Raw genomic sequence first — 22,422 nt, forward strand, 5'->3', positions numbered from 1 at the left:
GAAGTTGTCCCTGTGACAGGGCTTCACCAAAGTTTTATTAACAAGCATTCTGAACCACTTACCTCTACCTCTTCACGGGTCACTGAACTGAACTGAAACGTTTGCCTTAGCAATCAGTTCCCATGGGCATAACATGACAAACACTCTGTGTGACAACATTCATTCCAGACCTGAGCTCAAGGCTGAAAAGACCTGAAGTGGCATTTTTTCAGATACTTATTTCTCCTGGCTGCTAAGGTTCAATGGGATGACCGTGTGGTAGATAACGATGCAATGTCTGTATCAATGGTGCTGAGGTGAAGATGGTTGAGAGCTTCAAGTTCCGAGGTGTAAACATCATCAACAATTTGTCTCGGTCCAGCCATGTGGACACTATGGCCAAGAAGCACACCTACATCTCCACATCTTCAGGAGGCTAAAAGAATTTGGCATGTCCCCAATGACTCTCACCAATTTTTACAGTGGAGGCAGGTTTAATTGTAGCATTCAATATGGAGCCGGTTAAGTATCTGAAAGGAATGAATTTGCAAGGCCATGGGGATGGGGAGATGGGTGGGGAAGGGACCCTGTTGGATTTTTTTTTTGCATGGCCAGTGTTGACAGGCCAAATGACTTCTTACTTTATAAAAAAATTATTCATAAAAATAGACACAGGAAATGTAATAAGTTCATCTCCCTTTACAATCATTGTGCCATCATACACTCTATTTACTCATTTCTCCTCTTTAAGTAATACATGCATGAAGCATTTTGTCACATACAGCACTGAGACAGTCTACAGCCCCAGAGGAGACTCAGTTAGACCTATAAGATCAGATTATTCCTGTTGTTTTACAAACATAAAAACCTTGTTTAGTCTCTTTCCTCGGTATAATCATTCTGTGATTCTGATACTGTGATTTTTCCTAAGCATGCTGTGTGATAAATACGTTTACATGATGACATTAATAATATTTAAGTAGGATTAGGTTTACAATTATATGAAGAAATTTGCCTTTTTTAATTTGTAATTCATATTTTTAATTTGTAAACTACTTGTGGGTTTACATTGCAGCACTTGGAGCCTATGGCATCCACATGTTTATGATAACTTCTCCTTTTATGTGGTAAAGATATAAGGTTCTGGACATGCTGTCTAAATTGGCTTGGTGACTCGTTATAATGGATTGGATTATTCATACTGCAGATGTCAGTGTTGATAGCGATGGATGACGGAACTAAAGTATTAGGTGCCAATTGGCCAGATCATTCTGTCAAATTGATTGTTGAGCATCTTGAGTACTTAGCTTGATGATATACTGTGACATTCTTGGCTTTATGGCTCATAGATGCAGGAGAAGGTTTAATGGGTCAGGAGGCAGAGGCAAGTGGTTCAGAATAATTTGTTCTATCTTCCTTCCTCAAACTTAAAACTTATGCAAAAGACAGTACAGGTAGCAGGTGATCTTTGGATAGTCATTGCACGAGTGTGCTGCATAAATGCATTGACCGAGTTACTGAAACTGGAAGACATTATAAGTGAGTTGGTAACAAGGTCCCACAAATCTGAGCAGGAAAGCATCAAAGTGGTTCCTGGGATGAGGAGCTCCTTATTGCATGTCATTTCTGCAGCACCCGATGTTCATTCTTTTCCAGTTTTTCCACAGCTTCCACTCCATTTCCATCTTCAACTACCAATGCCTCTACACCCAGCACTGAAATTGGCTGTTGTGACTTTGACTTACTTTAAGTTTGACATGAGCAATGTTGGTTTTGCATGATAAAATCCCGGGTTTTTTTTAGACATCAAGTCTTTGCTTAGACTCAGTGGCAGGCCCCCGAACCCTTAATTCTACCTCTTCCGTTATTGTCACTTTAACATTTCTTTTCACACTACAGTCTGCACTACTATACTTTGCACCATTCCATTGTTTTGTGCTGTATTTATTGATGTACTTATTATTACCATACATACTGTTTACTCTGTGAGCTTCACGTGAGCAAGGAAGTTCATTGCACCCTGGTATATATGATGATAAACATCTGATCCCATTTTTCCTGCTTACTTTACACTGTAAAACAGCTGATTCATTTACAGTTACATTGGATTATCAATTTGAATGAATGGTTCATTAGTTCAGTTGCAGTCCTTTTCCTGGCACTGGGTTTCACAATTGTGTTCTGAAGCAAATCCCCCTGATACTTCTGGATTTAATGGTGATCTCCAATTTTCCCCAATGCTTTCCTCTTTTTTGCCCTGCAATAAACCGCCAACATTTCTTGGACAACAGCTTGGCACTGCTCTTTGCAAGCTTCAGCAGGCTCATACGGTACTTTATCCAATAATGGGAAAGGAAAACTGAGATATAGCAGATTTGGAAATCAGAAAAACAAACAGAAAATGCTGGAAATACTCAGTAGATCAGGCAGCATCTGTGGATAGAGAAACAGAGTTAAGTGTTTCAAGTCGAAGGCTTTTCGTCAGAACTGGGAAGGAGAGAAAGCAAGTTAGTGTCAAGCTGCAGTGAGAGTGGGTAGATGGTTAGGACAAAGGCAATATCTCTGATAGGGTGAGGCCAGGGTTAATGAGTTCATCTTGTTAATGGGTTCATGAGGGCAGATAGGGAGAGAGAACATTGTCACGAAAGCTATGAAATGTAGGTAATTAGAGAGTGAGAACACAGCTACAGATCTGCAAAATGCAGGGCTGTGGGAAATACCCAACGTCAGGCCATGCTATTGGAGAGAGAAAAGCAGAGCCATTATCACAGATGAACAATCTGGCTCGTTCTGAAGAGATGGAGAACATGAGCTACCTAAAGTTGAAGAATTCGGTATTGAGTCCTGAAGTCTGTAACAGATGGAGACGGAACGTGAGATGTTGTTCCTCAAGGTTACAACAGGCCTCATCATAACAAAACAGAAGACCAGAGACATTAGAACAGAATGGGAGTGGGACAGAGAATTAAAGTGACAGGCAACAGGAAACTCAGGGCCACCCCTGCAAACTGAACACAAATCCTCCACAAAGCATTTTGTTTCTCCAGTGTTGAGGAAAGCATTGTGAAAGTCAAAAAAAACTGCAAACACTGGAAATTGAAAATAAAAGCAGAAAATTCAAGAAACATTCAGCAGGCCAGTCTTCGTCAGGACTATTCTGATGAAGGATCTTTTGACCTGTTTCTCTTCCCACAGATATGGCCTGCTGAGTATTTTCTGTTTTTGTTGCAGAGGAAACCGCATTGAATGGATTAGTCTAGATTGAAAGTGCAAGTGAATCACTATTTCACCTCGAAGGACTGTTTGACCTTCTGGATGACGGGGAAGGGAAGGGAAGAGATAAATAATTAGGTGTTGCATCAACTGAAGTTGTATGGGGAAGCACTGGAAGAAAAACTGGTGAAGGCAGAAAAGTAGATCATGAGTTGGAAGGGAACAGTCTTTGGAATATTGAAAGGGGAAGATGGTGGAAAATGAATTTGGTGTTGGAATCTCAATGAAGATGGTAGAAATTGTAAAGGAAGCTCCACTGAATGTGGGGCTAATGGGAAGAAGGGCGAGGGCCAGGGGAACTCTATCCTTGTTCTGTCCAGGAGGAGAGAGGGTGAAAGCAGAAGAGAAGAGAAATATATAAGATGGGTTGTCTTATGAGGTACAATTAGAGGTTAGATGATCTTACTGAAACAGATAAGATGCTGAGGGAACTTGACAGGGTGGTTACTGAGAGGCTGTTTCCCCTCGTGGGGCAATCTAGAACCATGGGACATTTTTTTACTGAACAAGGGGTTGCCTATTTGAGAGGGAGATAAGGAAGAATTTCTTCTCTAGAAGGATAGTGAATCTTTGCAATTCTCGATCCTAGAAAGCTGCAGAGGTTGAACTAATATATTCAAAGCTGAGATAAACTTTTAGATTATATGGGAGCCATGGGTTAAGAAGAAAATGGGCAGAGAAGTGATGTAAACAAAACCAGATCAACCATGATCATATTAAATTGTGAAAAAGCCTTGAGGCGCCATATGGCCTTCTCCTGCTCCTACTTCTAATGTTCCTCTGCTTGCTTTTGATATTATAATCCCTATCTAAACCAATACTCTCTCATACCCCGACTGTTCCCAGATACAATCCATGTCTCCATTTCATTAAATCCAAGGATTGCAGACACAATTGGCTATATTGATTTAATTATTCACTATCAGATCAAGCATGACTGCATGAAAGCTACCGGACCCAGCTCTCATCTACTCAAACGATTCATTATTTGAGGATCACTCTGGAATTGGAAGAAGGCATGCAACTTCTGAAACTGCTTCTGTAAATACTCGACCCTGCCTTATTCTGTCTTGGCAAGATCCGGCTATCTGGTTTGATTCCTTTGGAACCATACAATCCCTCAAGTTGTTCTGGCCTTTAATATGTTCCTGCTTTTTCTGATTTTGTCAACATCTGTACTTTCCTGCCTATTTTTCCTTACCATTTTACTGTTGCTCTCAGAGGTCTTTGGAAATGTTTTTAGATGTTGACATGTGGTCCCATTGTGAATACGTAATTCAACGGAAGCATTTGTCTACACCCAAAATATTGAAACTATGTTTCATCACCTACTGTTATCTTTGTTCTTAAGAGTATAAAACCTCAAATGTATTTTAAGCTCAGAGAGACTTTTCCAGGGGATTCTTCTGCTCTGTCCCCTTTACACGTCTGCTTGTTATGCTATACGTAGACTATCGGCAGTTCCTTGTTGCCTGAGGGATATGACATAACTATATATGAATTACTTAAATGTTAGGCATTGTTTGCTTACTGTCATACCATTTGACATATTTTCTCAATCTGCCATACATGAGCCTATGCCTTTGTAGTTTGCATTATTCAGATTTAAGGTCCCAGTTGGTTTCCTCCCACATTCCAAAGACGTACGGGTTAGGAAGTTGTGGGCAGGCTATGTTGGCACCAGAAACGTGGCAACACTTGTGGGCTACCCCCAGAACACTACACAAAAGATGCATTTCACTGTGTGTTTCAATGTACATGTGACTAATAAAGATATCATACCATAGTTTCAGGTTGAACTAATTTGCAATCTGCATTTCCAAACAAATCTTATGACCACTGATGCCTGAAGGTTCCTTAACTACCAGATCATCAATTAACTTTGTCTCATTACACATCTAAAATTGCCCGTTCTTTCATTAATTCCTCCACATACTGATTTAAGAAACCATCTTATATACATACCATCTATTTATCCTCCACATTATCACTGGGACTTTGCAGATGAGAACAAAACCAGATCAACCATGTCACACTGGGTTATTGTACTACCCTTGTTACACGCCCCTTCAATTTCCTGATTTATGGTATGTTCAATTACTTTGTGGGGCTGTATATATAATTGCTAACAATATTTTCTACACCCTGTTGCTTCATAAGCTCCTTCCAAACTGGTTCTACAGAAGAACACAACAATAGAAGATATAGAAGCTGGAGTAAGCCATAAAACCCTGCAAACTGTTCCCCCATTCTTCGAGGTTGCGGCAGCAATGCAGGAGTACCTTCGCCAGCCAAACTGCAGGGGTTCAAGAGGTGGTTCACTGCCATCTTCCCAAGGACAGTTAGAATCAAAGAATAATACAGCACAAGAACAGACGCTTTCGGCCCACCTTGTCCATGCTGATTGTGATGCCCATCTACACTAACGCCATTTGCCTTTGTAAGAATGGGGAATAAATACTGACCTTGCATGCGATCCCCAAAATATAAAAAAATAATAATCTATTAGAAACTTCATAAAATATTTTGGAAGACTAACAGAGTATTTTTATATCAAGAGCCTATTTATAAGCCTTTTTATATTGAAAATATACCTACCAAACGTTCTAACAGTCAATACAAGAAATCTATTACTACAATTATACAGAGATCATATCTGTGTAATTTTTGTCTCTGTGTCTAATAAAGGATATATTTGTCAAAGAGGGAGTGCAGTGAAGTTTCACCAGATTGATTCCTGAGAAGGCAGGACTGTCATCTAAGAACGGATTGTGTCATCCAGCCCTGAATTCACTATGGTTTAGCAGAATGAGAAGGGGGTCTCATGAAATGTGCAAAATTCCGGCAGACTGTATGTGGGGAGGCTGTTTCATCTGGCTGAGAGATCTAGCACCAGGGGGGTCACTGTCTTAGCAAATGGGGTGAAGAAATTTAGGATTGCTAAAAGAAGATATTTCTTCTTTTATCAATCCTGCAAAATTCTCTTCCATACAAGGAAGTGGAGGCCAAGTCATTCAATATATTTATGTAGGAAATAGATTACTAAACACATCGAGTGATTTGGGAGAGAACAGGACAATGGTGTTGAGACAGAGGATCGTATTGAATGGCAGAGCAGACTTAAAGGGCCTAGTCCTGTCTATATATTCTACATTTCCATGACCATTATACGTCTAGGTACAGAAACATAAGTACAAGGAGTAGTCCTCAAGTTACTGCTGCTACTATGAACACCAGGAGGAATCAGTATCGGGACACTGCATGCTACACAGCAGTGAACTGTCAACAGCAGCTTCAGGATTTCAATATTTTCTTGCACATGTGCCAAAATGGGGAAGAGAGGATATTGTAACTGCACTAGCTGAAGGGAATGTGAGGAACTTGACTCTGCAAAATATTCCCATCCTCCATGAAGTACGAGTCAGGAGTGGGGTGGAATTCCATCCACTGGCCTCGGTAAGGGCAGCTCAACGGCATTCAGTCTGATATTTTCTGACATAAATCCATGTTCTGTTAAAAGTGTAAAGGGATTGGTCAGACTTGGTGGAACCTGATTATAATGATTGAGGAATGCAGAAGGACAGGTATAGCTTAATTTCAGAAGATTTAGAACAGAGTGGAGACACAACTTTTTCCTTTGCATTGTAGAATGAGTTGTAGAATGCAGCACTGGAGTTTGTGATTAAAGCAAAAGTCATTCTAACAGGATAAGAAGCTGAAGAAATGGAAATTAAGTAGATTTGGGAATAAAACTGATAAACTATTAGGAGCTGTTTGATGGATAATCTCATGGCTCATTTGGTTCAAGTGACTTGTTTCAGTATTGTAATTTCTTCTAATTGCTTGAATTCTTCTGGCAATATGTGATTATTTTGCACGTTTTTATTTTAGACATTCTGTTATCCAAACACCTAACCTTCTGGATGAGGTACCATCCAACCCAGCAAAGAAAGAAACTGATGCAACAGAAGCATGAATTTTTTTCATCCACGCTCCTCCCTACACCTGGACTACAAGTAATGACAATTACTTGGTTCTTCATTAATGGAATGTGGGCATTGCTTGCAAACTCAGCATTAATTTAACATCCTTAATGGTCTTTGAAAACATAATGGTAAGCCGCCTTCTTGAACTGTTGCTGCAACTACAATCAAGGTTCTCCCTCAATGTTGTTTGATAGGGAGATCTAGAAATTAGACCCAGCAACAATAAAGGAACATCAGTACATATTAATGTCAGGATGTTGTGCGTGTGGTGGGATTCCTTGGGCCCACTGCCCTTGCCCCCCGAGTACTGTTTGAGCTGCATCCCGCCAGGTAGAGGGAATTTTATCACAGCACTGACTTGTACTTCATACGTATCAGTTGATAGGGTGGTAAAGATGACATATGACATACTTGCCTTTATTAGTCAAGGCACAGAGTTCAAGAGTTAGGAAGTTATGTTCCAGCTTTATAAAACTCTGGTTAGACTGTATCTGAAGTATAGCATCCAGTTCTGGTCGCCCTATTAGGGGAAGGATGTGGAGGCTTTGGAGAGGGTGCAGAAGAGGTTTACCAGGATGCTGCCTGGATTAGGGTTGTTTTCTCTGGAGCAGTGGAGGCTGAGGGGAGATCTGATAGAAGCTTATAAAATTAAGAGAGGCATAGATAGAGTAGACAGCCGGTATCTTATTCCCAAGGTTGAAAGGTCTAATACTACAGGGGATGCATTTCAGTTGAGAGGGGAAAAGTTCAAAGGAGATGTGTGGGCAAGTTTTTTTGTTTACACAGAGAATAGTGGGTGCCTGAAATGCACTGCCAGGGGTGGAGGTGGAGGCAGATATGATAGAGGCATTTAAGAGGCTCTTAGATGGGCACATGAATGTGCAGAGAGTGGAGGGATATGGACCACGTGCAGGCAGAAGTGATCAGTGTAATTAGGCATCATTAGCTCAATTAGTTCGGCACACATCATGGGCTGAAGGGCCTATTCCTGTGCTGTACTGTTCTATGTTCTAAGTGACAGTAAGTCTTTGCATCAGGAAGCGAGTCACTTGCCAAAACATGCATACTCTGTCTCTGACCTACTCTTTAGGCTGATCCAGTTAAATTCCTGTGGATTATATGTCTGCAGATAAAATTGTAGCAATCTTCATTCCTCTCTATCCAATTACCACAAGAAGCAAATTTAACAATGCCAACTAAATCACCTCATAAGAAAAAAATCTGCTGGAGGAACTCAGCAGGTCAAGCAGCATCTGTGAGGGGAAAGGAAGTGTTGACGTCTTGGACCTGTGGTGCACCTAGTCCTGAAACAGGGCTTCGACCCGAAATGTCAACAATTCCTTTCCCGCTCACAGATGCTGCTTGACCCACTGATTTCCTCTCGCAGATTGTTTGTTGTTCCTGATTCCAGAATTTGCAGTCTCCTGCGTCTCCAAAACATCTTATAGCTCTGATCCTAATCAGCATAATGCTTTCTTCCTGAAGATCCCAATTGGAAGCTCCACTGCACAATGATGACTGCACTGCACATTACCCTATGCAGCCAGCAATAAATAAATGGGCCTACAAATTCCTGTTTGACCCAGATCAGCAAACCCTCCAATCTCTAACAAAAACAAAGAGCGGCAGGTAGTATCAGTGGAGCGAGAAACAGGCTTGACATTTCAGATGGTTTCAACAGAACTGGAAAAGAAGAAGACAAACTGATTTCAGTTGCAGACTGGGGTAGCTGGAGAGAATGGAGTGCAGACCAAAGTTGTCAAGGTAACAATTACCTTAAAAACCAGCACAGTTGGAAAAACAATGATACAGGCATCAATTTTAATACAATAAAACAAAACAAAAGGTAGAGTCTTATCTGCAAAATAATGGGTGTTTAACTGAAGTTGAGACACAAGACACCGCAGATGTTAGAATATGGAGCAACAAGCAACCTGCTGGAGGAACTCAGTGGGTCGGGCAGCATCTGTGAGCGGGAAAGGAATTGTCAACATTTCGGGTTGAACCCCTGCATCAGGACTGAGAGTAGAGAGGAAGATGGCCAGCATAAAGAGGAGAAGGGGAGGGGTGCCACAGGATTCTGAGGTGTGACAGGAGTCCGAGGTGGTTGGTGGAGTGGGGAGAGGTGAAAGATGACCAGCAGGTTGTGCCATGTAGGGGAAAGGAGGGGGTTGGAGTTGGGAGACAGTAGCAGGTGGATGATAGATGGAGGCAGCCAGAGAGAGAGAGAGAGAGAGAGAGAGAAATGAGAGGCAGATGGAAAACCAGCGCCTGTTTTTGTGCTGAATTACTCTGTGACTCTCATGCTGAACCTCACTGAAGCAATGCAGGAGATGGAAATCTGAGAGATCAGAGTGAGAGCCCGGCAGAGAATTAAAATGAAAGGTGGCTGGAGGCTCAGTGCCAGTCACTTTAATTCTTTGCCCCACTCCCACTCTGATCTTTTTATCTTGATTTAGTCACACCAGTGTAAACTCAAGGAACGGTGCCTCAAAGAAATTTATGTTATGCAAGATACACGTCAGATTCCATCGCCCATTGGGAGCAGCGCCATGCACTTGAAAACAAACCCATAAAATGAAAGACAGAAATGAGTAATCCACTCAGTAAAGCGATAGGCAGAGAAGGTAAAAAAAAAGTAACATGATCAGAAACCCGGACCGACTGTCAGGAAGAGATAATCGCACCACAGACAATCACAAATAAGTGTTATTCTGAATTGATCCAGATGATTTTGGTCAAACGCCGTGTGAGATTCGGGGTGAACGCGTCAGAGAGAGACTTACGTTGGGATCCTTTACTAACTTCTGTACGCATTCCATTTCTTCCACAGAGGACCGAGAACTTTTGCCAAGTCCACCACCACCTCCAGCGACTCTGTTCTCAACCCGAATGTCCGCTTTGCGACTTCCCAGCCCCATCTTCTGCCGTTCTGAGTTTGCAGGATTCTTCACCCGGAGCAGGCGGTAATGGTAAAGGCACAGAACCAACACCTTCTTCAGCGTGTAAAATCGACCCGGGACGGCATACCGCCCATTCAGCGGCTCCGGCTCTGCTCGCAGCAGCAGCTTCACCACATAGATGCAAAAGAAAGCGACAGCGATGGACACCAGATAGATCATTTCCAAGAGTTTCTCTCTGTGTTTTCTCGGCTGAAGGTTGGCATTAACTGCAGCACACGCAACGCCCAAAGTCGTCGGCTGCCCCAGGTGTACGGCCCTAGCTTTCGATTGAGTATCGTAACTAGTCACTCCCCTTTTGAGTGGGAACGACAACAACGTGTCTCTATGTTTATTTGTACGTGTTTTTGTATTATATTTATTGAATGTTTTATTTCTATGTAAACAAACTGGGTATGTCCTGTCCCAGGATAGACCAGCAAATGCAGCAGTACAGTGGGATACAGTCCTTGAGGGAATTTTCCTGGGAATTCTCAACATTGATTCTGGATCCCATGGCATCTGGTTAAACTTAAGCAAGGAATCCTTCAGCAGCTTAACACCCACTGTTCCACCCCCCCCCCCCCCCCCCCCCACCGGGCTGATGAATCAGTACCACTCCCTGTAGAACACCACTTGGAGGAAGCACTGAAAGTGGTAAAGGGGCACTTTGTACACTGGGTGGGGAACTTCAATGTCCATCACCAAGAATGGCTCAGTAGCAGCACTACTGACTGAACTGGTTGGGTGCTAAAGGACATTGCTGCTAGTCTGCGGCAGATGGTGAGGGAACCAGCAAGAGGGAAAAAACCTACTTGATCTCGCCCTCCCCGATCTACCTATTGCAGAGGCATCTCTCCATAACAGTATCAGTAGGAGTGACCACCACACAGTCCTCGTGGAGACAAAATCATGCCTCCACAGTGAAAACACTCTTCATAGTGTTGTGTGTCACTACCACCACACTGGATGGGCAGACTGCAAGCAGATCTAGCAGCTCAGGACAGGGTATCCATGAGCAGTAGAATTGTACTCAAGGCCTGGCATATCCCCCTGCTCTGCTGTCACCATCAAACCAGACCCTGGTTCAATGAAGAGTGCAGCAGGGCATGTGAGGAGTAGCACCAGGCATACCTCAGAGTGAGGGATCAACCTGGTGAAGCTACAAGACCAGACTACTTGCATGCCGGACAGCATGAAGATGAAGGGTCTCACCTGAAACACTGACAGGCCATTTCCCTCTACAGATGCTGCCTGACCCACTGAGCTCCTCCAGCATCTTGTTTGTTGTAACATAAACAGCATGCAGTGGACAGAGCTAAGCAATCTCATAGCCAATGGATCAGATCAAAGTTCTGCACACATCCAGTTGTGAATGGTGGTGCACTCACTGCAGCAGTCTCCACAAACATTCCCTTTCTCAATGATGGGGAAGCCCAGCACATCAGTGCACAAGAGGAAACTGAAAAGTTTGAAAGATTCCTCAGCAAGAAATGCCAAATGGATGATCCTCCGGTTGTCCTCAGCATGATGGATGCCAGTCTTCAGCCAATTTGATTCACTCCATGTGATATCAAGAAATGGCTAAAGACATTGGATACAGCAAAGGCTATGGGCCCTGACAAACCTTTCTGCAATCATAGAGTCATATTGTTATGCAAGACGGAAACAGGCCCTTCAGCTCAACAAATCCATGCTGACCAAGGTACCTTCCTGAGCTGGTCCCATTTGCCTGCATTTTGCCCATATCCCTCTTTCCTGTCCATGAACCTGATCCAAATGTCTTTTAAGCATTGTAATCATACCCAACTCTACAATTTCATCTGGCGGCTTATTTCTTATACACACCACACTCGGTGTGAAAAGCTTGCCTCTCAGGCCGCTTTAAATCTTTCCCCTCTCACCTTAAACCTATGTGCTCTAGCTTTAGACTCCTCTATCCTGAGAAAAAGAAAGCGACCATCTGCCTTATCTATGCCTTGTATGATTTTATAAACTTCTATAAGGTCACCCCTCAGCCCCCTTCACTCCAGGGAAAACAGCCCCAACCGATCCATTGTCTCTTTCTAACTCAAGTCCCCCAGTCTCGGCAACATCCTTGTGAATCTTTTCTGTATGTTCTCTGGCTTAATCGTATCCTTCCTATCGTAAAGTGACCAGAAGCGCACACAATATTCCAGGCGCGGCCTCACCAATGGCTTGTACGACTGTAACATGACGTCCCAACTCTTGTACCCAAAGCCCCATCCGATGAAGGCAAGCATGCCAATACGCCTTCTTCACCACTCTGTCTACCTGTGTTGCCAATTTCACGGAACTATGTACTTGTACCCCTAAGTCTTTCTATTCTACAACACTCCCCAGGACCCTGTCATGGTTTAACTTCCCAAAATGCATCACTTCACACTTGACTGTGAAATTCCATCTGCCATTCCCTTTCCTACTTTCCCAGTTAACTTAGATCCTGCTGTAGCCTTAGACAACCTTCTTCATTGTCCACCACACCACCAATTTTAGTGTCATCTGCAAATTTACAAATCATACCAACCCAGGGTGAAAATGCCTAACACAAAGGGGGGCATAATCTTAGGGTGATTGGAGGAAGGTATAAGGGGGATGTCAGAGGTATGTTTTCTTTTACACAGAGAGTGGTAGGTGCATGGAACGCACTGCTGGCAGAGTTTGTGGGGGCAGGTACATTAGGGATATTTAAACGATTCTTAGATAGACACATGAATGATAGGGAAATGGGGAGCTATATGGGAGGGAAGGGTTAGATAGATCTTAGAGCAGGATAAAATGTCAGCACAACATCGTGAGCCGAAGGGCCTGTACTGTTCTATGTTCTATGTACATTTTCATCCAAATCATTAATATATAATGACAACAACATGGACCCAGCACCGATCACTATGGCACACCACTGGTCACTGCCTCCAATCTGAAAAGCAATTCTCCACTAGCACCCTCTGATTCTTACCAAGTCAAAGCTGTAGCCAAATGGCTAGTTCACTCTGGACCCCATGTGATCTCACCTCCCAGACCAGTTTACCATGTGGGACCTTGTCAAAAACCTTACTAAAGTCCATGTAGACAAAGTTTACTGCCCTGTCCTCATTAATCCTCCTGGTCACCTTTTCAAAAAAATTAAACTAAATTCATGACATACGATTTCCCATGCAAAAAGCCATGTTGACTATCCCTAATTGGTCCTTGCCTTTCCAAATGCAAATAAATTCTGCCTCTCAGAATCCCCTCCAATGACTTTCCCACCACTAATGTGAGGCTCACAGGCCTGTAGATCCCTAGCTTGTTCTTGTAGCCCTTCGTAAATAAAGGCACAACATTAGCCACCTTCCAGTCTTCCAGTATTTCACCTGTGTTGAAGAAACAAAAATCTCTGCCAGTGCCCCAGCAATTTCTTCCCCGGCTTCTCACGATGTCTGAGGATGCACTTGGTCAGGCCCCAGAGATTTATGCATCATTTTGCGCCTACACCTCCTCTTTCATAATATCAATATGTTTCAGGACACCATTCCCCTTCTCTACAGTAAATATAGATGAGAATTCTTCATTTAAGACCTCACCCATCCTCTGTGGTTCAACACATTGATAACCACACTGATCCTTAAGTGGACCTAGTCTCTCCCGAGTTAACTCTTTGCTCTTATAATAGAATCTGTTAGAAATCTCCTTTACCTTAACAGCCAAGCATGTTTCATGTCCCCTTTTTGCCCTCCTGATCTCCTTCTTAAGTGTATTTCCACATCACTTATACTCCTGAAGGGTTTGCTTGATCCCAGTTGCCCAGACCTGATATGTGCCTCCTTTTTCCTGACCAGACCCTCAAATTCCCTTGTCAGCCAGGGTTCTCTAATCGTGCCAGCCTTGCCCTTCACTGTTACAGGGACATCTCACAGTTGGCATGACCTCTCCCTATTTTACTTTTAAAAGTGTCCCTTTACCTGCTAACAGCCGCTCCCAATCGATCCCTGCCCTGAGCTCATCTGCCTTACCTGTCAGACTTCTTGCATTAAAATAAATGTGGTTTAGCCTATTGGACATTCCTCGCTAATGCCATCAAATTTAGCCGCCCCAATTTAGGACTTTAACTGCAACAAACAATCTACTGGAGGAACTCGGCGGGTCAGGCAGCATCTGTGGGAGGAAAATTGTTGAGATTTCGGGCCGACATTCCCGAAACCTCGACAATTTTTCTCCTCCCACAGATGCTGCCCGACCCGCTGAGTTCCTCCAGCAGACTGTCTGTTGCTCCAGATCCTAGCATCTGCACCCTCTTGTGTCTCCATTAGGACTAACTTGTACATCAATCCTATCTTTTTCCATAAATATCTTAAAACTAATAGAATTGTGGTCATTGGTTCCTGAATATACTGACATTCTATCCACTTACCCAGCCTCACTTCCCACGAGGAGATCGAGTGTTACCACCTCTCTAGTAGGGACATTTACGTATTGCTTGAGAAAACTTTCCTGGACACTCTTAACAAATTATGCCCCATCTAATCACTCAGCACTATGTCTGTTCCAGTCAACATTAGGAAAGTTAAAATCACCTACTATTACAACCCTATTATTCCTACAGCTATCTGCAATCTCCCTACATATTTGCTTCTCTAATTCCTGCTGACTATTGGGGGACCTAATACTACATCCCATCAGTGATCTTATTTCTAAGTTTTACCCATATGGACTCACTGGACATTCCCCCAGGAATATCCTAAGTATGATTGTGAAGTTCTCCCCAATCAAAAACACAACTCCTTCTCCTCTCTTACCTTCACCTCTATCGCACCTGTAGCATCTGTACCCTGGAGCTGTCAGTCCTGCCCGTCCCTTGACCATGTTTCTGTGATAGCCATAATATGCCAGTTCCATGTGCCGATCCATGCCTGAGCTTCTCTGCCTTACTTGTCAGCCTTCTTGCATTAAAATAAACGCAGTTTAGCCTATTAGACCTTCCTTGCTCTCTGCCCTGCCCCTGCCTGTGCTGGATACTGGACTTGATTATTTTAATATCTATATTTGCCTCAATTTTCTCATCTGCCACACCAGTACTACTTTGGATCCCACCACTCCCCCCCCCCAGTCAAGTTTAAATCTTCCCGAGTAGCAAATCCCCTCATCAAGATAGTAGTCCCCCTCCTGTTGAGGTGCAACCTGCCCCTCTTGGCCCCAGAAGAGATCCTAATGGTCCAAGAATCTGAATCCCTCCCTCTTGCTCCATTTCCTCAGCCATGCATTCATCTCCCTTAATCTTATTTTCCTATCACTCACTAGCACGTGGCACCGGGAGTAATCTGGAGATTACAACTCTTGAGGACCTGCTTTTTAACCTTCAGCCTAACTGCCTGTATTCCTGTATTGTGGGCATGCTATGTTGGTGCCAGAAGTGTGGTGACACTTGCGGGCTGCCCCCAGAACACTCCACGCAAAAGATGCATTTCACTGTGTGTTTCGATGTACATGTGACTAATAAAGAAATCTTATCATTCTGCATAACCTCATCCCTTTTTCTACCCATGTCATTGAACAACGTATACAATGGCCTCTGTCTGCTCACCCTTCCCTTTGAGAATGTTTTGCAGCCACTTGGAGACATCCTTGACCCTGGCACCTGGGAGGCAACATAACATCCTGGAGCCTTGTTGCCAGCCACAGAATCTCCTGTCTGTCCCCCAGACTATCGAGTTTCCTATCACTACAGCTGTCCTTGTTTCCACCCTCCCCTGATGTGCATCAGAGCCAGTCGTTGTGCCACAGACCTGGCAGCTACTCTCCTCTGAAAGGCCACCCCGCCCCCCCCCCCCACCCCACCAACAGTATCCAAAATAATTTCCCTGTTACTGAGGAGAACAGTCATAGGGGAATCCTGCCCTCCCTGTCTATCCCCATTACCTTTCCTCCTGGACACCTAACTATCTGCTGCTTGTACCTTTGGCATGATCACCTTACTAAAGCTCCTGTCTATAATGCTCTTGATATCACGGATTCTGAAGATTTTTGCTCCAGAACTTGCCCTGCCGTTGGCAAAGCTGTTCCAACATAGCTATAACGCTGCCATCTACCTAACAATGTGGACAAATCCAACCTAATTACTGCCCCATTAGTTTACTTTCAATCATCAGCAAAGTGATGGAAGAGATAGTCAATAGTGGACATTTCTTAGCTACGAACAGCTTACAGAAGCTCAGTCTGGGTTCTGCCAAGTCACTCAGCTCCTGACCTCATTTCAGCCTTGGTACAAACATGGATAAAAGAGCTGAACTTAGAGGTGAAATGAGAGTAACTGCCCTTGAAATCAAGGCAGCACTTGATGGAGTACGGCATCAAGGAGCCCTGGGAATCAGGGGGGAAAGCCCTCTGCTGGTTGGAATTGATCCTAGCACAAAGGAAAATGGTTGTGGTGGGTGGAGGTCAATCATCTCAGCCACATCCTCAGGGTAGTATCCTATGCCCAAGCCTCTTCAGCTGCTTCATCGATGACCTTCCTTCAGTCATGAGGTCAGAAGTAGGGATGTTCACTGATGATTGCACAATGTTCATCTCTATTCCTGATTCATCCGATAATGAAGCAGTCCACAACCAAATGCAGCAAGACTTGGACAATATCCAGGCTTGGTCTGATAGATGGATAGTAACAGTCATGCCAGGTCATGATGATATCCAACAACTGGAGTAGCCATTTGCTCAGGGGCTAGGAATCCTGCAGTGAGTAACTCACCTCCTAAGTCTCCAAAGCCTGTCCACCATCTGCAAGGCTCAAGTCAGAACCATGATGGAACACTCTCCACTTGCCTGGATGAGTGCAGCTTCAACAACACTCAAGAAGCTCAACACCATGGAACAGAGAAGCCAGTTGATAGGTACCCTATCCACAACTATTCACTTACTCCATCACTGACACGCAGTACCAGCAGTTTGTACTATCTACAGGATGCACTGCAGCAACTCACCAAGGCTCCTTAGACAGCACCTTCCAAACCCATGACCTCTACCAGCAAGAAGGACAAGGACAGCAAAAGCATGGGGTCACCACCACCTGGAAGTTGCCCTCCAAGCCACATGCATGTGAACCTTTCCCTCACCTAGAAAGGACAGTTTGGGTCAAGGGAACCTGTTTAAGTCTGTTTAGGTCCAGAAGCAAGAGGCACTTGCTCTGGAGAAGAGAGAGAGAGTGCGAGGGAGAGAAAGCAGCTTCCAGACAAAGCAGGCTATGGCTTGTCATGGACCTTGTACCCATTGTGTTTCCGGATAAGGAGCTGAGGGAGAACTACAAACATAAACCTTTGCAGTTTGTGGTCGAACAGCCACCCTATTCCATCTGCAGATCACACACAAAGCAAGGTCTTCCTAAAATCTTAGTTTGCCTCAGCACAGACAGATCCAACTAAGGCAGGCAAGAGCACCAATTCCACAAGCTTATCCTAGTGCTAGAGTCCAGATCAGGTGGGGAATATCCCAGTGACAGGTGGTGCTGGGTAGCAGATGTTTACATATCAGTGATGCAGTCAAGAGAGATTTGACCACTGCAGGCTTAAGAAGTGTTGTTGGGGGAGCGTCAGAGTAGGTGTGAGGGTGCCAGGATCCATTGGCAGTGACATGAAGCTTCTTGTGCGTTTGCCCTCTAAAGCTGCTGTGTTGGCTTCTGCCTATGGCTTACAGATGGAGTTAGAGAACTGGCAAAATAGCGCCACCCACAGATTGCAGCGAGTCTGCAATTGAGGATTTACTGTGATAGGAAGTCAGATTCTTGTCCTTATGCCCCAAGGTGACAAACTGGAGGGCACAATGAATCACTCCAAGGAGCTCAGGATCTGCCGCCGCACCTCTCAGTGAATGAGACAGGTGTGGTCTAAGTGCCTGCTGTTGCAATCTTTCCAAGAGCCAGCACCATTCTGGGTTCTGATCTTCCAGCCACAGGCATTGCACCACTTGCCCACAACAGGCATCAGAAAGAAAGCTTAGATCCCTCTCCTCAGATAGATACCAACATATGGCCACCAGCACCAAAGCCCTCGACTCATCAGCCTGCCAACTTACTGCCCCACCACAATTTTGGCACCAGTGCTGAGAGATGACAAGGAATTGGCTGAGTGAAGTCTGACGAGACACCAGGATCAACCGTAGTGCCTCGAGGAGGTAGAGAAGAATTTAAGTCTTAGCTCTGTGTCTCCTCCCTTATCATGCATGGGAGAAGCCATCTGACTGGACCATCTGTGACTATCACTTTCATTCGCACTGTTTGATAAGTGATTGCTGCCTAGGCAAGCACTTTTTGTTTCACTTCCTAAAAATGTTTTTTTTAAAGGAAGCTCATAGTGGCTCCTTTCCTTCTGATCCCTGCTTAGTTTAATTCTTGAGGCTTTAGATCTCAACCAAACCCTTTGTGAGGGACTTATTTTGACCTTTGAAGCATTAATGTCCTTTTAATTTCACTGGCTGCTGCTTCTGGCAATAGCACAAGAATCCAAGATTCAATACAGGAACCCATCTTTCATCTCAAGTGGCTCTCGATCCCAGCAAATTAGTTGGGTGGATTCAGTGAGGATGGGTGGTGTCAAACATCTGCATGACTGGGACGACACGCCAAAGAGGACAACCCCACCCTGGGTGTTCCTGTGCATTTATTTTGCTGGATAGAAAGCCAGCATCTTTATCTCCTATCTGTCCAAGTGCCAGCCCAGGCTGACAAATAAACTTGCTACCATTGCCCCGAGGAATGATTCCCAGATGTTTGCAGGATGAATAAGCCCTCCACCATGTAATCAGGTGAGAGGAAAGAACCCAGGTCAACATTCTCTCACTGGGTGGCTCACTGATCCTCAGCTTCGAATAGAATGCTAGGTGTAGCTTTTTATAAACTGGTTATTTTTCTTTAATGCTAATTTTAGCCCTTCTTATCTGGAGCACTAACCTTTTAGTGTAAGTTACAAACAAAATTTAATATAAATCAAGCCAAGACCATTGCCTGGATCTTGTAAATTTCACTACATGACACCAGCCAGTGTTGGTGATCCACTGCATGTCTTTCGGGACAGAAGGAACTATTGTGTGGAATGTAACAGAACCGAAGGAAGCAAATCTCTCTGGAGACTACTGATGCTGGAATCTGGAGCAACAAACAAACAAACTGCTGGCGGAACTCAGTGGGTCAGGAAGCATCTGATGAGGGAAAGGGACAGTCAACATTTTAAGTTGAGACTGTCCACAAATGCTGACTGACCCACTGAGTTCCTCCAACAATTTGTATTTTGAAGCAAATCTATTTGGCGAGATTTCCTCCTGCATCCAAAGATGTGTGTGCTGATAGGTTAATTGGTCATTGCCTCTAGTATGTAGAATGGTTAAATCTGGTGGCGGTGGTGGTGGTGGTGGTGGTGAGGGGGTTAGAGAGGAGTTAAAGAAATGTGTCAGAATAAATGGTATTACTGTAAATAGGTGCACGATGGTTAGCACAGACTTGATGGGCTGAAGGCTCCATTTCCATGCCTATATGACTCTATGACTTCTAAACTGAAATGAGACAAAAGAGATACAACTCCCACATCCAGAAACCTTGAATGTAAACGGTGAAGGAAAAGCAGGCCAAGAGAAAATCCTTCTAAGTTCTTGCTATCCTGACTGTTTTCCAATGGCTAAATAGTATGCACTATTTAATTTATTCAATTCTGTGGCATCTTAGTTAAGTGGTTAAATGAAATAAAACAGAAAATGCTGGAGAGAGTTAGTAGGCCAGGCAGCATCTGCAGAAAGATAAACAGCATTAACATTTCAGGTCAAAGACTCTGGCAGAATTGGGAAAGTGAGGCAACTAGTTAGTTTTAAGTTGCGGGGAGCTGGAGGGGTGGAAAGGACAAAGGGAATATCGTTATGGTGAGCCCAGGGTTGCCATGGGAATAAATTGTAGAGTCAACTGACTGATGGGTTCATGGGGGCAGTTGGAGAGAACACAAACAAAGGAAGGTGAAAAGGTATGAAATGCAGAATTGTAGAACACGCCTAGCAGGTCACGCCTTGCTTATGGAGAGAGAAAAACTGATGCAATATTACAGACGAATGACTTGCAGCAGAACTAACAGACAGGGAGAGCGAGTTACCTGAAGTTGCAGTATTTGACATAGAGTCCATACTGCCACACCGTGGCCAGACTGAAGATGAGGTGCTTTTGTCAATCTTACCTTGGGCCTTGATATAATGGTGCAGGAGACCACAGGTGGATGGGACATATTTCCTTATGCTATAGAAGGAGGTTTTGGGATGTCACCAAAGACTCTTTACAAATTTCTATAGATGTACGGTGGAGAGCATTCTGGCTGGCTGCATCACTGCCTGGTATGGAGGCTCCAATGCACAGCATCGCAAGAGGTTGCAGAGGGTTGAAGACTCAGCCAGCTCCATCACCGGCACAACCCTCCACACCATCGAGGACATCTTCAAGAGGCGGTGCCTCAAGGCAGCATCCATCACTAAGGACCCTCACCATCCGGGACATGCCCTCTTCTCGTTACTACCATTGGGGAGGAGGTACAGGAGCCTGAAGACCCACACTCAATGATTCAGGGACAGCTTCTTTGCACTGTACTGCTGCTGCAAAACAACAAATTTCACAATATACAAGTCAGTGATAATAAACCTGATTCTGATTCGATTCAGCCTATTGAATCTATGCTGGTTTCCGGGGCAGGAGGTAAAATCATAGGTTTCATATCACCTACAATTGCAAGGGAAAGTGCCTAGGATGAGGAATGGTTGTTGTGGATGGAAGAGGCGGCTAGGGACTTGCAAAGGGAATGGTCCATTTGAAATACTGAAAGGGAAGGGGAAGATGTGTCTGATGTTTGAAAACTGGCAGAAATAGTGAAGGATGACCTATTGCATGTGAAGGCTGGTGGCGTGGAAAGTGAGGACCATGGCAACCCTATCCTTGCTCTACCCAGAAAGAGGGCAGGTGAGGTCAGAGGTGTGGGAAATGGACGAAATGTGGCCAAGGGTTCTGTCAACTGTGGTAGACCTGGTTCAGGAAGAAGAGCCACATCAGAGAGGCACCTGTTTGTAAATTCATGTAGTTGGAGCAAACGTGTCAGAGACGGGAAAAGGGAGAATGGAATAGAATCCTTACAGGGGGCAGATTTGGAGGAAGTGTGGCTGAGATAGCAGTAGGGTATGGAGAAATACTCAAAGACAACATGGGCCACCCCTATTAAGGAATGGAGGCTGGCCCAGAATTTCCAGGGCAGCTGGTGTACCAACTTTTTGTTCATTTTTACTTTCTTTATGAACTTTCCAGCTATTTTCCCTCAATATTATTAAAGCCTCGGAGATCCTTTATGTACTTCCCATCCCACCCTCTCCACCCACTATTGGATCACGTACTGCAAGTTGGGATTTACTGGTTTACAGCACTCTTTTGGCTGGGAATCAAATCCACTTCAATCAAAGACTTTAATGGGACCAAATTTTGGAGGTCATGCAGGGTATGTTTAGTGCTATTGATTGGGAATGAATTTATAGGCAAGTCTTCAAGATAAATCCAGTATTTTACCAAGTTAAAGAATTTAATAAAGGAAATATGATAATATCCACTGTTTCAGGAAGGATAATGACTGAATTATGTTAGGAATTTCAGGGCATGGATCAATCATCCAGAAATGAGAGTTTGTATTGTACCATTCCCACTGGGACAAATAAATGTGTCAGTAAATAAATTTGGAATAAGGAGTCACAATTGGAACCAGAAATTGTGAAGCTATCAGATTGACAAAAAAAAATGTCTACTAATATCTTAAATGGAAACAAATCATTGACCTTATTTGGTCTGGCCTATCTATGAGAAGATCTATACAGCAGAGTTGACTCTTAAATGCCTCCAAAAGCATTCAGTTCAAAGGGTAGATCATGATTAGGATTAAATGCAGACCTTGTTGAGAAGGGCCTCATCTCATGAGCAAAATTAGGTTCTCTTCCATTTTAATCCAAGTGGCAACTTGTTGTACCATTTCATATCTTGCCTTAACTTGTTCATTTTTTATTAGTCCATTTACCGTTCAAGCTTAATAACTTGCTGGATCTAATTAAGGATAAGCATTTTCAGTAACAAGAATACTTAATAGGCATGCAATGGCTAGAACTTTGATCAACAGTTCTTTACTACGTGGCTTTCATGCCTGATAAGATCGCCAGTAAGATTGTTATTATCGTTCAAAGGTCAGGGAGACTACCAG

The 22,422-nt window shown here is 43.8% G+C and overlaps 1 protein-coding gene across 1 annotated transcript in view; it reads right to left on the reverse strand.

Moving 5' to 3' along the window:
- LOC127577446 (putative phosphoenolpyruvate synthase) overlaps positions 1 to 10,668 on the reverse strand; it is a 144,768-nt gene extending 134,100 nt beyond the window's left edge. The window contains exon 1 of the mRNA XM_052028665.1: positions 10,025 to 10,668. Within this exon, the coding sequence (XP_051884625.1) occupies positions 10,025 to 10,360 (336 nt within the window). The 5' untranslated portion in view covers positions 10,361 to 10,668. The remainder of the gene's footprint in view (positions 1 to 10,024) is intronic.
- Positions 10,669 to 22,422: the final 11,754 nt, after the last annotated feature.

This window comes from Pristis pectinata, chromosome 13 (assembly GCF_009764475.1).
Source record: "Pristis pectinata isolate sPriPec2 chromosome 13, sPriPec2.1.pri, whole genome shotgun sequence".
Lineage (NCBI taxonomy): Eukaryota > Metazoa > Chordata > Chondrichthyes > Rhinopristiformes > Pristidae > Pristis > Pristis pectinata.